The following is a 15,105-nucleotide window of genomic DNA, read 5'->3' as shown; positions in this document are numbered from 1 at the left end:
AAAGTCTTAAACGCAAAGCAAAACTCAATACCATAACAACTAACAAGTTTTTGCCTGACCCGGGATTGGAACTCAGGGCCTCGTAATCCGTAGTTTAACATGCTCAGTACTCAGTGGCGTGCACGAGGTTCTTTGACAGGGTATGTATAAAGAAGGAATATGGCATGAAATGGAAAAACCCATCTCCTTTATGAGACATACAAAAATGCTAGGCAGTGCTTTTGTGCACATATAAAGTGCACGCCACTGTCAGTACTAGACCAATGAGTCAGTGGCGAGAGAAAACGAATGTAAGAATCAGGAATATTTCAGATACCATGGGTGCAATACTATAGATATATGTAGGTAGTTAATGAAACTAGAAAGTACCTATTCAATAATATCCGGTATTCATCAATATCCTTCATATCAAGCATTTCCTACCTATTTGTTATTTAAAAGGTAGGTAATTACTTAGATTTGTGGTTTAAGATCTTTATTTCTCAAAAGAATTACAAAAAATTCGCTTAGTTGAGAAAACATTAAACTTAAAAATAAAACATGTTGTGAGCACACAGTACATATAAATCTATACAGCATAACTTAATGCAGCTAAAAGAAAATGTTCGTACAATAAGGTAGTTTCACAATTTTTATGTATATGTATATTTTTTTATGTATAATTAAATTTTATGCTTCAACGGTGAAAAAAAATATCGTGAGGATACCTGCATGCTTGGGAGTTCTCCGTTATGTTGTCAGAGGCGTGTGAAGTCCACCAATCCGCAATGGGCAAACGTGATGGATTACGGCTTAAATCCTTCATATTGTGGGAGGAGATCTGTGCCCTGTAGAGCAGGACAGAGGCCCGGTAATGGGTTGATATGGTTCATATGATCACAAGGTTTATTTTTAAATCCACTTAAATTTAGCCCATGCCTGCAATCGCACCAGATAGTGATCCAGTCTGAGGTGGGTATTCAAATTCAAAAATTCAAAATTCAATTACCGGCCCACTACAGGGCACGGGTCTCCTCCCACAATGAGAAAGGGTTAAGGCCGTAGTCCGCCACGCTGGCCCAGTGCGGATTGGTGGACTTCACACACCTTTGACAACATAACGGAGAACTCCCAAGCATGCAGGTATCCTCACGATGTTTTCCTTAACCATCGAAGCAAGTTATATTTTAATTACATAAAACGCCTATAACTTACAAAGTTAGATTCACTTAGAAGGTGTGTGTTGGGATTCGAACTCGGCTCCTCGAAAGTGAAGTCAAGCTCCTACCCACTGCGCTAGAGATTGTTATAATAAACCCATATCTCTAAACGGTTTTTCTCGACATTATATTATACCAGCGGTCGCCCGCAGCTTCGTACGCGGTTTTTTTGTTTTCCATGAATCCTGCGGGAGCCTTACATTTTCCCGGGAAAAAGGCAGCCTATGTGTTAATCCAGGGTATAATCTATCTCCTTTCCAGAACCCATTCCAATTGGTTTAGTAGTTTTTGCGTGAAAGAGTAACAAACATCCATCCATCCTTCCCTCGATACAAACATTCACATTTATAATATTAGTATGATAATAAAGTATATGATATTATTTGTATAATAATTTATGTGTATAATAATATTTGTGTGAACGGATGAGAAAATAATAATCTTTTCTGGTTTTTTCACATAGAATGTGTGCGGCCCATTAGCTCAGTTGGTTAGAGCGTCGTGCTAATAACGCGAAGGTCGCGGGTTCGATCCCCTCATGGGCCATTTCATTTTTTTTTTTTTATAAAACATTTTTGATGCTTTGCTAGAACAGTTATTAAGAGATATCTACCAAAATCTTGTATTTAGATTGTTTATTTTGACACCATTTCATACTTTCTTGAGATCAGAATGTGACAGAGAAATAGAGTCCAAACTAGAGCAAAACTGGAATATATAACCTCTTTCAACCTATGTGGTATCTCTGTGCACTTTTTAACTTTTAAGCTACTTAACTAACTTAAATAACAAATATAGTGGGCCCCCGTTAGTCTAACAAACATTTTGCTGGGTAGAGTCGAACTATCGAATTTGTCGGATTATAGAGTACCTTGTAATTGCCCCTTGTAATTCTGCAAATTACAAATTTGAGCTTTAATGAAATATAAATAAGATCCATTTAACGTCATGAGAGTATTTCGATTTTCGAAACGACTCCTCGATTGCGAGCGAGCAAACCTTGTACTAAGGGTACAGGTTAGTTAAATGAACAGTTTGATTGCCATTTGATTCGTACCCCGTTACTCAGTTATTGCCCGCATCCGTAAGATGCTACAGATTAAATAAATCTCAAGGAAATTATAGTAATTTGCTGTCCCAGTTTCCCCAGCCTTGCTCAATGTTTAACGATTCATGAGTAGGGTGGCCTTTCGTTACGATTTTTTCAGGAAATGTTCCAATCAACGATATGAATTTAAAGGGAAACTGTTTCATTATAATTTAGAACCTCTTTGGTAATAACTCCAGTTGCTGTAAAGAAGTTAAGTATATATTGGCCACGCATACGGACGTTTAACAAATAATCTATTCTAATTTTTAAATAACTGGTATAAGTACAAATAATTAGACAAAACCTTCTTAAGTGTCAGGTTTATGGATCAGGTTATGGTTAGGGCACCATATATATGTCATAGTCCAATTCAAGACGTTGCCCCGTGTGCACGCCGCGTTGTTTTATGAATCGTTTAAAATTTAGTAATATTTTGCATTAAAAGATTACGTGAAATATAATAATTTATTCCTCCACTACTTACTGTTCAATTGTTTGTTATACAAAGCTAAAATTTTTTCCGCGAACATAAAATAAAGTATGATAAATAATGAAAGGCTGTTTATATATATATGCCTGTAACATAGTTATGGCACGGGGTACCCCGTCCTAGTGTTGTTTATCTCGTGTATTATAAATCTGGTTATTATTGATAGTAACGGGTGATAATATTCGTTAAACCACCAGCATTAAAGCAGTGAGATAGACCCTCTCTCCTTAATAATATTTATAATAATAAAATTTATTTAAAAACTGTTATTTTGAATAGTACACAAATCGTATTTTATAAATTGAATACTATGTTTGGTTACGACCTCTCCTATGAGAGAAGAGGGACCCAGAATTGGGACCTTAATAGGCTGAAGTATACCAATAAAGTTGTGATAGCCTAGTGGGTAAGGCTTCGGCTTTCCTTTCGTTGATACTGAGTTCGATCCACAACTTTGACTTTTCGGAGTTACGAGCGTTTTTAATGTAAAAAACTTCAATATCACTTGCTTTAACTTTGGTGAAGGTAAATATCGTGAGGAAACCTGCACGCCTGAGAGTTCGCTATAATGTTCTCAACAGCGCGCGCGGTGTGCAAACCGTTCTCATTCTGTTGATGATGATGATGATGATGGTGAAAGAAGGCCTATTACTAGTGATGGGACGTTAAAAGTCTGAGGTAGATGGCTAAAAATGTAACAAAAATAATTCCTATCCTGGATTTTTTCTATACTCATGGTAACCTTACAGTAGATAGCAGCACAAGTTTAGATTTCTAGATTCCTTGTTAGGGCTCCCCTCATAAAGCCGTCAGGTTTTAAGTAGTCTTAACTGGTCGTTTTTCTAATTAAGCTGTTTAGGAAAAAATGTTAGCGGCATTTCTCTTGGTGAATTTTTTGCTGACATTAAAATTTCTATTTCAAAGTGCCTATTAATAGTTATTTCCTTAGTTGACATTAACATATTTTCACCTAACCTTTTCTTTAGTACTAACGCTAAGCTATTACTTATATTAGTCCTTGACAGCAATCTTGCGTGGTAAATAATGTTGCAGCCTAAAATGGTAGCGGGATAACCTGACATGGGTCAGATATTTATATTAAATCCATATTGTATATATCTATTATATAAGATTGCTTCGCGGAATCGTGCCTTTACGCTATATCGCTTTGCGGCACAACTTTGTTCGTTGGTTGGTTACTAGCCATGACAGCAGGAAAATTCAGAAATTATAAAATGCCCCGGACGGGGATCCAACCTGGGACCTCCCACCCACATATATAGCACCGAAGGGAGGTCAATAAATAGTAAATAAATATACTACGAAAATACACTCATCGCCATCTAGCCTCAAAGTAAGCGTAGCTTGTGTTATGGGTACTAAGATGACTCATAAATCTTTTTATGAATAATATACATAAATACCTTTTATATACAAATAAACACCCAGACACTGAAACACATTCATGCTCATCACACAAACATTTTCCAGTTGTGGTAATGGAACTCACGGCCTTGTACTCAGAAGCAGGGTCGTAGCCCACTGCGCCAGTCGGCCGTCAAATAAAATTTAGTTAATTCGTTTTTAAGGATTCGCTGACATAAAACATAAAATACAACCATTTTTTAACTGGGACTAAACGGGACCTATCGAACGCAGAACACCGTGATCTTTAAACGAGTATTCCAACTACTGTGCCAACGAGGCAATATCCGTTAGTATGTCGGCAAAAATTTAGCTTAATAAAAACTTTATGTAACATAATAAAGCGGAAATGGTTAGTGAGGAACTACTCTCAAATATAATTTGTATAGAGAAGAGAAAGGGAGACGAATACTGCGAAGTCATCGTTGTATTTGAACCACCATTGATATTTGCCTATTCACTCGCATTCAAATTTTTTGGTTATGCCATCATTCTAAAGGTATAAAACATTTTATGTGTTATATGTGTATATATATATATATATATATATATATATACACATATATATATATATATATATATATATATATATATATATATATACAACGTGTAAATGAAACCGAAATAATGCTTCATAGGCTTCATTATGAACTGTCTCAGAGACTTATCTGTGAAACCGAAAACCTCATAGTTTTTGATTAAACCACTGCCACAGATTTTACTGAAACATATCCGAGACAACCAACATCACATGCAGAATTAAAATCATGTGACTCCTCTGACTCTATTAAGTACGCGTCGCATAGCGTAGGTACTATGCGCGTGTCGGTATTTTATCTTCGATAGGGTTGTCATAAGCAAAAACTTAGAATGTTTTGAAAAATATTTATGCTTCTCTGGATTTAACATATATACAGGGTGATTCCTTATGTATAATGTTTATAAATAAGTTGTGAATTAAAATGAAGGAATAAATAAATTAATAAATAATGTTGTATAATAACAATATGAAATACTAACATTAATATTAATCTTGACAAAAAATGATAATTATGGTAGTAGAATAAGTGGCTTTTTTATTTATTCTATTTTACAGGCTGATTCCTTATGATATATTACTATGCATCCTTCAACATTATTTCGTAATTCGGTTACACGTTGTATAAATAACTCCATTGAGTCTCATCAACAAAACCTTACCGGCGCAATACAGGGCGCGATTCTCCTCTCAGAATGAGTCGTTTTTAGGCCGTAGTCCACTACGCTGGCCAAGTGCGTATTGGTAGACTTCACCTTTAAAAACATGACGGAGAACTCTCATGCATGCTGATTTACTCACGATGTATTCTTTCACCGTTTAGCAGGTGATATTTTATTGCTTAAAACGTACATAACTGTGAAAAGTTAGAATTACGTGTCGGGAATTGAATTTGGTCGCCCCAGAAGGCGTCTTAAGCGCCTAACGAAGTTCTCACTTCAAAAATTTGCTTTCACGCGGAGACCAAGTTTAGCTTCAATTCAATGTTGTGATCTTCCCCACAGGTACTGCGTCGTCGGTGCCGCCCTACAGGATGCCCCCGGCACCCGAGGCGGCGCTGCCCGGGGCTCCGGCCCCGTCCACGCCAGCCCCCCTACACACGCACTCCGCCAAATTCCCCGTATGTACACTTCTTCTTAATACAAGCCAAGGTTAAGAAAAAGACATGACGACATAACAATCGCTAAAATATTTTATTTATCTAATTATATTTGATTCAAGTATGAATCTATTTATTTATTGATAGTCTAAGTGAGATTGGTATTTATTTACAAGAAATAAAACTGCAATATTTAGCAATACACCATGACAGGTGAAGCACCAAATGACGTCACGTCTATATAAATATAATTTCGTATCGCTTGAACTTCGAAAATCTCTGCACCATCAATCGCAAAGTTTCGTGTTAAATACCAGAATCTATATTCTTTGGCTATGGAAGAAGGACTTAAGGAAGGATAGCTATAATTTCACTATGACGTCACGAGTGCGGCCATGACACCCGAAGATATATTTTTTTAAACAATGTGCAATTAATATCTAGTTAGTAATATTAGTATTAATATTAGTTTAGTTTATTTTAGGTTATATCTGTTAAATTAAACGAAATATAAATACATATAAATAAAAAAAAAATCATTAATATCTATAAAATCAGTACAGTACAGTATTTTTTTGATACAGTAGGTACATTCAGACTTCGTCGAAATTTTTCAAAATTAGTTATGCCTACCCATAGACAAAACCACCTCCTGAGGTAAAGCTTTCGGACCCGGTTATTATTACCAGCATATGAGTGTTTTAGTAGTAGACTAAGCTTTTTGTGACAAAGCTTTTCCTACTACCATAAACAGCAATGTTTTCAGCTCTGATGGGCGTTGTTTATGGATACAGGATGGCACTTATGAAATGCTGCTCTGTTTTGGGCGATAATTGTCTGTATATCACCAGATATGCTATCAACTTCGTCTATCAAATATATCAAAAATCAAGCTTAAATTACTATCTGCTACAACTAGCTTCAAGTCGAGAGAAAACAAGTTGCAAGTAAAAGTAAGACAAGAGAATTACTAATAACACTCTTATAGAACTAATAACCAGCTAATAAGTAATAGCCAATCAGTCATCCCGGCGTTGCTGTCACCCACACGCGAGCCGACGAGCGACTCCGGGTCGATGACATAGTTATATTTAGCTCGCATAGAAATGTATCATTATTGCTGCATTTCTCAGTTTTTGCCCGCACAGGATCTGCGGTCATTCTTTTGCGGACTGTTCAATTTAATTTATAGTTTACTAGCGGTCCTCTGTGACTCCGTTTGCATATAACTTTTGACAATTTTCATACAACCATACAAACTTTCTACCGTTATTTAAATTAATAGATAAAAGGTACCTAAGATAAAATAATCTCATTAAAGATGTAAGAAAAAGATTCGAATTCGAGGCATGTGGACACCGACAATTTCCTAACCTCGGAATATATTCTTCTATAGTTACAGTGCTGATAGCCTGATGGTTTGAAATTCGGCTATTCTTCCCAGGAGCCGAGTTCAAATTCCACCACTTTTAACTTTTCTAATTTATATGCGTTTCAAGCAATTAAAATATCACTTGCTTCAATAGTGAAAGAAAACATCGTGGGGAAACTTGCATGCCTGATAGTTCTACATAATGTTCTCAGAGGTACCTGAAGTCCACCAAACCGCACTGGGCTAGCGTGGTGGACTACGGCTTTAACCACTTATCTTTGTGGGGGATGGGTCGATATGATGAAACCGATTAGGGGTTTGCTGTTACTGCCTTACCGTTAACTGGGTTAGCCTTCAAGTCGCTACCATTTTAGACTGCGAGATCGGGGACTTGTGGAATAAAAAGATAAGAAACTAGATAAACACGCAGTACAAAGAAGGCTGTTTATTCCACACTAAATCACTGATATCGCACCAAAGTGATCAACACCTGACTTACGCAACTTACTTCATCTCCAGTCGATAAGTGAATCGCTGTACAATGGGCACTTTCACCTTCCTAACTTTAAACCTATTACGTATTCCAATAAGCCGTGGACAGAGAAATATTTGTATGTAATTATTCAAGTCGTTAGAGTGGCGTTGAACTTATGGGTAAGCGTTGTCACAATAGGGTGAATAGAACTTTATTGTAACCGGTTCATAGATAGATAAAATAATCAGTTTGAAAGGAAAAATATTAGGATTTATAAACTAGCTGTTGCCCGCGACTTCGTCCGCTTTTGTTTTTGTTTTTCGAAAGTCATGTGCCTCATAAATGTGGCAGCACTTTATGTATTTAGGATAGCTAAGCCTGGTGTAAAATCGTCCAACACTTTCGTCCCCTCTCCCGAGAGAACTGAGCTTAATTTCGGACTAAAAAGCATCCTATATTACTTCTAATACCTTCAGGTATATATGTACAAAGTTTCGTGATGATCGGTTTAGTAGTTTTTGCGTGAAAGCGTAACAAACAAACTTACTTTTACATTTATAATATTAGTAGGGATAGGGGTAGTATATAAATTCCAAAAAACCCCGAGTGTTCTAATAGGGCTTGAGCCCTATCATTTGATAAACATATTGAGGGATATCTGTAAAAATTTGTAAGCCCTTTTGTGGCGGCAGCCATCTTGGACCGATTTATACCAAACTTAGTTAAAAACACTTCTGTCTAATTCACCTTTCAAACAAAAAAGCAAAATCAAAATCGGTTCATCTGTTCGGGACATACGATTCCACTGCCGACACACCCACAAACACTCACATACACACGTCGAACTTAATTTTAAATCCAAGATGGCCACCACTACAAAATGGTAAATATTATTTTTAGTCGGGGTTTTTATAACTTTGTAAACATCTTGTCTACATGAAACATTAAAGTACATTGGGGCTTTTTTGTTTTGTTTAGAGAGTCTTATGATTTAATTCCGGACTAAATTGATGAAATCTACATTACTAAATGCTAACGCTCTCAAGTTCTATTAAATCTGAAGTTAATTCTAATTAAAGATTTCTCAACCTGTTACAGATAGAACGTGAAGTTATTCTCTCAACGGGTGACAAGAGCTCCAAGGTCCCGATTCTCCAAGAAGCCAGGAAAAGGGGCAGATTGGGGGCAGTTGCCCCCGACACACCCCCTAAGGCTCTATCTGCATGGACACACGCTGAAGTATGTTTAGAACATTCAATTTTCAATGCTATGTCCGCCAATTCAGTGAAATTAGTACAACCATTCTCACTTGAGAATAGTTAACATTAACCTGTTAAAATTTGACTGATTTGAAATTACAAGAAACTATCCATATGATATTGTTCCATCGGGAACTACTTAAGAAATCGGGATAAAAGCCTATGTTGTTTTCCATGTCAAAGGCTACATGCATGCCAAATTTTATCCAAATCAGTTCAGCCGTTTTTGCGTGATTGAGTAATAAACACCCATACTTTCACATTTATAATATTACTAAATGTGCCCTGCGGCTCCGGCCGCGTAAATTTGGGAGGCAGCGTACTGCTACATAGTCTACACCTATCTTATCTTAATATATATAAATCTCCTGTCACGATGTTTGTCCGCGATGGACTCCTAAACTACTGAACCGATTTTAAATTAAATTGGCACACCGTGAGCAGTCTGGTCCGACTTAAGAGATAGGGTAGCTTAGATCTTTAATTATAGTCGCAATTTTATTTTATTGCAAATTTTTTGTCTATAATTAATTGTCAGTCACATGTTATATATATATACTACTATACTCATTTAAGGCTTAGCGATACTGAATACTTTAAAAACAAAATCAAACGCAGACGAAGTCGCGGGCAACAGCTAGTAGCAATATATATATAAGATTTTTTCACAAACATTTTTTTTTCTTACGTAATATTTTTTAATGAAAAGTATACTATGTTATTTCTAAGACAATATGTATAAAAAGTTTCATTAAGATCGGTTCAGTAGTTTTCGTGTGAAAGCGTAACAAACAAACTTACATTCACATTTACAATATTAGTAGGCATAGACCGGAACACTAAATTGCTTAGCGGCGGGTCTTTGTCGGTATGATGGTTACTAGCCACGGCCAAAGGTCCCGCGAGACCAGACCAGAGTAAATTCAGAAATTATGAATTCCCAAGTTGCCCCTGCCTGGAATCAAACCCGGGACCTCCTGCTTAAATCCACAAGGCTCACCGTTGCCTCAGGGAGGTCGTTAAATGTACAGAAGATGCATGTACAGAAGCTTGGTCCATTTAAGTTTAATCTATTATTAGTCACCGCACATTACACCATGGAAAATGTATAAGCGAGGGGCAAGGAACTCCGTCGTTATGCCTCGCCTGTCGCCATGCTCATTAAGCAGGAAGACGCTTGCATGCACAATATATTATAAGGTGCCTTGGAGGACTTTGAAAAGCCATTCCTTTTAAATATTATAAAAAACTGAAGCAGGGAAGGCATATTTTTATTAACCTACGGAATTTAGGTTCTAGGTTTTTTCAAATACTCTTAATACAAAATATTGAAACTGGTAATAACCGATTTGGTGATAACAAAAACAATACCCAACTGAGTATAGTTCTTTCTACTTGAATAACTGGAATTTTGATTATTTTTCGAAGACACTTAACATTTCCTCTATTACAACTTAAAAAAAAATGCCTCAAAGTCGCGTAAGTACTTATTTTTACGCGGTGATAGCGCATTGGGTTGTACCTCGACTTCACTTTCGGGGGACCGGGTTTCTAAGTTATGCGCGTATAAATTAATTAAAATATCACTTGCTTCAACAGTGAAGGAAAACTTCGTGAGGAATCCTGCATGAGTTTAATGTTCTCAAAGGTGTGTCGAGTCCACCGTTCCGCACTGGGCCAGCGTGGTGGACTACGGCCCTAACCCGTTCTCATTGTAGGAGGAGACCCGTGCTCTGTAGTGGGCCGATAATGGGTTGAAGTCATAAAGTTTAAAATTTTAAATACTTTACGAACCCTACTTACTCGTAAAATTACTCGCCGACCTCTGTCCTAAACCTACGAGATAATCGGTTGAGGATAGTGTTGCCCAAATGCAAGAACAAGACGAGACTTAGCCAGTCTTGGTCTTGGTCTTGCGCCAATACACCTGGTCTTGGTCTTGGTCTTGGTCTTGCGCTCCCAGTCTTGGTCTTGGTCTTGGTCTTGCAGCAAGAGTCTTGCAAGTCTTGCAATTACCTATTAGTCTATTACTATTTATTAAAGTTTACTTTAAATCTTAGAAAAACGTATTAGAATTGGAACATTGTGAGCTTGAATTAACATAGCCATAGTAAAGATCAAGCAGATTAATAAATAACTGAAGATTTGATAAGAAATTCGAAAAATCAACTGACCTATATGTCGTTTTCCATGGAAGTAACTGTTTCTTAATAAACATTTATGATTTATAAGCTTACATTTGCTAAAACATGTAAAAAAACAAATTAATTACAATAACTTGACTGTATTTTAAAGAACAATACTTATCTGTCTAGAAAGAGATTGAACCCTCAACTTATAAGAAATTTAATAAAAGAGTTTTACGATTTATCATTTATTTGAATAAAAAATAAAATACAACACAAATCAACAGCTTTATCATTAGGTTATGATACTTTATATCAATTCTTTTGACCAAGAATTAATACAAAGTAACCATCTGGCTGACTCATCACTTAACCTATTTCTATGTTTTCTAATTACTAATGATGCTTTAGAAAATAACCTCTCAGCAGGTACTGAAGTTGCAGGTATTGAGAGAAAATCACGGGCCATTTTCGATAAAATCGGATACTCTGTCTCATGCGTCCTCCACCAATCTAAAATGTCTTCCGAGCTGGCAGTTCTTGGTTTTCTCAGGTACTCCTCCAACTCGTCTATCACTAAGCCTTGAAGACAAGATCCAGATGACGTCGAGGGACATTCATAGAGTTTATCAAAGTCTATTACGCCTTCATCTTCATCACATACTTTATTGTCTTTTTCTGGTAATTCCAGAGATTTGTTCAGTGAGTGTAGACTTTTATATTCTTCATAAAGTTCATTGAACTTGCGCAGACTTTCTGTTTTAAGTTGCTTCCCCCACATTGTCAGGTCAAAAGTCTGAGCCTTATGCCTTGGGTCTAAAATTAAAGAAGTACAATAAATCCAGTTGCTCTTCTTGTAATGTTTAAGCATTTTGTCTCGAGCTGCTTGGAAAGCTAGAATGAGCCTTTCATCCACTTCAGATCGATTAGGTTTCTCATCTAACTGTTTTACCATGGATTCAATTTTATCTAGCAAGAGATTAAATGATACAATGACTAGCGGTAACGTAACATATTTGTCTCCACCAAGTTTTGTACTTAAAAGTTTAAAGTTTATTAGAAATTTATGTAATTTTCGAGTACCTGCCATTCATTAGCTGTGATTTGAAAATCATTCAATTCGGTGACAGAACTGCACAATATGTCAATGCCCGCTCTCACTTTTAAACCAAATCCAATCATATCATGTGTGGAATTCCATCTCGTTGGACAGTCAAGAATGGCATTTAGATTTGATGGCACGCCAGCTGCTTCACAAGCAGACTGAAACTTCTTCTTCACTATCTCACTTCTTTCTATTTTACTGGAAATACTGCGTAACTTTGTTACAGATGTACGCGAGTCAGCAATATTTGGTGCAGATTCTTCATCTTCCTCATCCTCAGTTTCGTCTGCATAGTCTTCGTACTGCTGATCTTGCGCGTTAGTGTCAGACTCACAGTGTAATGCTAAGGTCTTTAATAAATCTTGTACACCAAGGTTTAAAATGTGAGCAAAGCACCGGAAATGTTGATTGTCTGAATCAAAGTGTGGCGGCAGCTGTTTGCCCAGTTCATACATAAATTTGGTATTTGCAGTTGCGTTGTCGACCGTGATACCTTGTATTTTATCAATTATGCCATATTCCAATAAACATTCATGGAAAATCGTTGCAATATCTTCCCCAGTATGTCGACCGCGTGATGGTATAAAATCAAGAACTACAGATCGATACTTCCATTCGTTGTCTATATAATGAATAGTAACCCCGTAGTAACTCCTACCAGCAATTGACGTCCACCCATCAATGGTAAACGACATTTTAGATGATAATGGTTGAAGTCGTTCCTTGAGATTCAATTGGAGCTCTTCAAATCGCTCTTTGACTTTCCTTCTAAGTGTAGACCTTTTAGGAAACACCATATTAGGGCAAATACGTCGAAAATATACTTGTGTAGCTTCGTCATCGAAAAATGAGAAGGGAAGATATTTTTTCACCACCCAATCAACTGTAGCTGTCGTGATGTTGTCACTGCTGTTTTCCGACTGAAACAAAACAATAAATCTTGTGTTATTATTTAAAACATACTAGGTTTGAGCGTATAAGAGGAGGAGGTTTGTTGTTGTTAAATCGAGAAAATCGTTAAATTGATATTTGTTATATTAAGGTTGCACTGTACTGTAATTTACCAAAATAAAGTACTTAGTTGTTACTGGCCGATTAAATGAAAATATGGGTGTTTATAAAAAATATTTAAGACGATAATTACATACTTAATATGTCGCACCCCTAGATGAAAACACCACTAACTCAAAAATACTTACGTAAGTTAATGGCGTTTTTGAAAGTATCGCATGAATAGCTACGCGGAGTTAAAATTCTTTTAACTGTTAAAAAAATATTCTTACCTGTCCACTTCTTCCAGCGGTTACTAAAAAGCTTGTGATATCTCCACTTAATTTTGGTTTAACAGGAAGAAATATTTCTGATTCCTTTTTGTGGAAAGACATTAGATGTTTCCTTAAGCCTGAAGTGTTTCTGTTTTTCATTTTTATTTCAATCTTTTTATGTTGGCACAATTTACACAAGGCAGTTTGGGATGCATGAATTATTTCGAAAAACTCCTCAAATTTGCTTTTGGGTCTTTTAGATCTGTGACTCAAACTCTCGTTACTCGGACTAGAATAATTTGAATCTTCGTCACTCATATTAAATTGTACACGTGATACGTTTTTAGAAAACAACGAGAATTAGTAAAAACAATTATTAAGTTAGAATCGAAGCACAGCTCAATTGGAAATGACTGGAATTAAAATAATTCCTTCATTTATAGTACGTTTCCTTGCTTTTTACCGCGCCGCCTCGCCACGTGCCGGCTCTATGAAAAGGATGCCGCCGCAAATCGAACGATGCCGCGTGCGGCGTACAAACACACACTAAATATTACCTACTTGTACAGACGCGACCCGTGAATAAAATATATGTAAAGAATTAGTGCCAATCACTATTCTTTACATATAAGTGAATGTTTTGGCGTGCATCTATACTAATATTATAAAGCTGAAGAGTTCGTTTGTATGTTTGATGACAGAAGTTTTAAAATAAATAAATAAATCCTGAACGTCACTATACCTCCAAAGTTACTATTCCTCGTGGACGAAGTCGCGGGCACAGCTAGTAAATACTTACTCTCATCATCTCTCTCAGAGATATTCGAACACTTTTTTGCTATTTTTTCTTGTAAAAACTTAAGAAATATAATGACTAAATGTACAATAATAGTACCTAAGTAATTAGTTTAAAACCATATAAGTAATCAATATTATAATTACTTACTAGAATGAATTATTATGACATCTACTACCTATCCTCACCATTTTATCCTAATCATAATACTACTTGCGTGATCAGTATAATGTATTCATTTTCGTTCTAAGCACTCTGAAACTTATTTATTCTTTGGAACACCTGTAGGTACTCTTAAAATTCGAAATTATTTTGCATGAATAGTGTCAAATGTTATGATTTCGGCGCGGCGGCAACGATTGTTTTAGATTTCAAAAGAAGCCGCCGGCGCGTGTATCATAACCATGTACTTCCGAAAAGCGGCAAATTTCTTTGAGAAGTAAGTACAAAACCTTTGATGCCGCATTATCAAAGTGCCGATGGTTAAAACATAACTATGCATGCACTCAGTTTGATTTTAATAGATATTTTTTTATTCGCTATGTTTATGGTATTAGTCGTAATGCGCATAGGTCCAGTTTTTCATATTCTTTGATATAGTTTTTTGCGTCTCATAGAATTCCTAAGCGTACCTACCTACCTATACACCGAACTGTTACACCTAACTACTCCGTGAAATAGCGCTAAGTCCTAGCTGCAAGACGCAAGAGTCTTGCTCAAGTCTTGCACGGTCAGTCTTGGTCTTGGTCTTGCTAAAAATACGCGGTCTTGTTCTTGGTCTTGGTCTTGCAAAAACGCAAGAACAAGACCCCAAGACTGCAAGACCAAGACTGAATTTGGGCAACACTAGTTGAGGAGAAGACTGC

At 36.5% G+C, this 15,105-nt stretch overlaps 1 protein-coding gene and 1 non-coding gene across 2 annotated transcripts in view; both read left to right on the top strand.

Moving 5' to 3' along the window:
* LOC120631700 overlaps nt 1–15,105 on the top strand; it is a 49,405-nt gene that overhangs the window by 16,716 nt on the left and 17,584 nt on the right. The window contains exons 2-3 of the mRNA XM_039901376.1: nt 5,747–5,862; nt 8,787–8,927. Coding sequence (XP_039757310.1) covers nt 5,747–5,862; nt 8,787–8,927 — 257 coding nt within the window. The remainder of the gene's footprint in view (nt 1–5,746; nt 5,863–8,786; nt 8,928–15,105) is intronic.
* Nucleotides 1,672–1,745, top strand: Trnai-aau. The gene has a single exon. It is a non-coding gene; the product is annotated as a tRNA-Ile (tRNA).

This window comes from Pararge aegeria, chromosome 18 (genome assembly GCF_905163445.1).
Source record: "Pararge aegeria chromosome 18, ilParAegt1.1, whole genome shotgun sequence".
NCBI classification, from domain to species: domain Eukaryota; kingdom Metazoa; phylum Arthropoda; class Insecta; order Lepidoptera; family Nymphalidae; genus Pararge; species Pararge aegeria.
The sequence above is the reverse complement of the archived record's forward strand: the minus strand, read 5'-3'. Positions and strand labels throughout refer to the sequence as shown.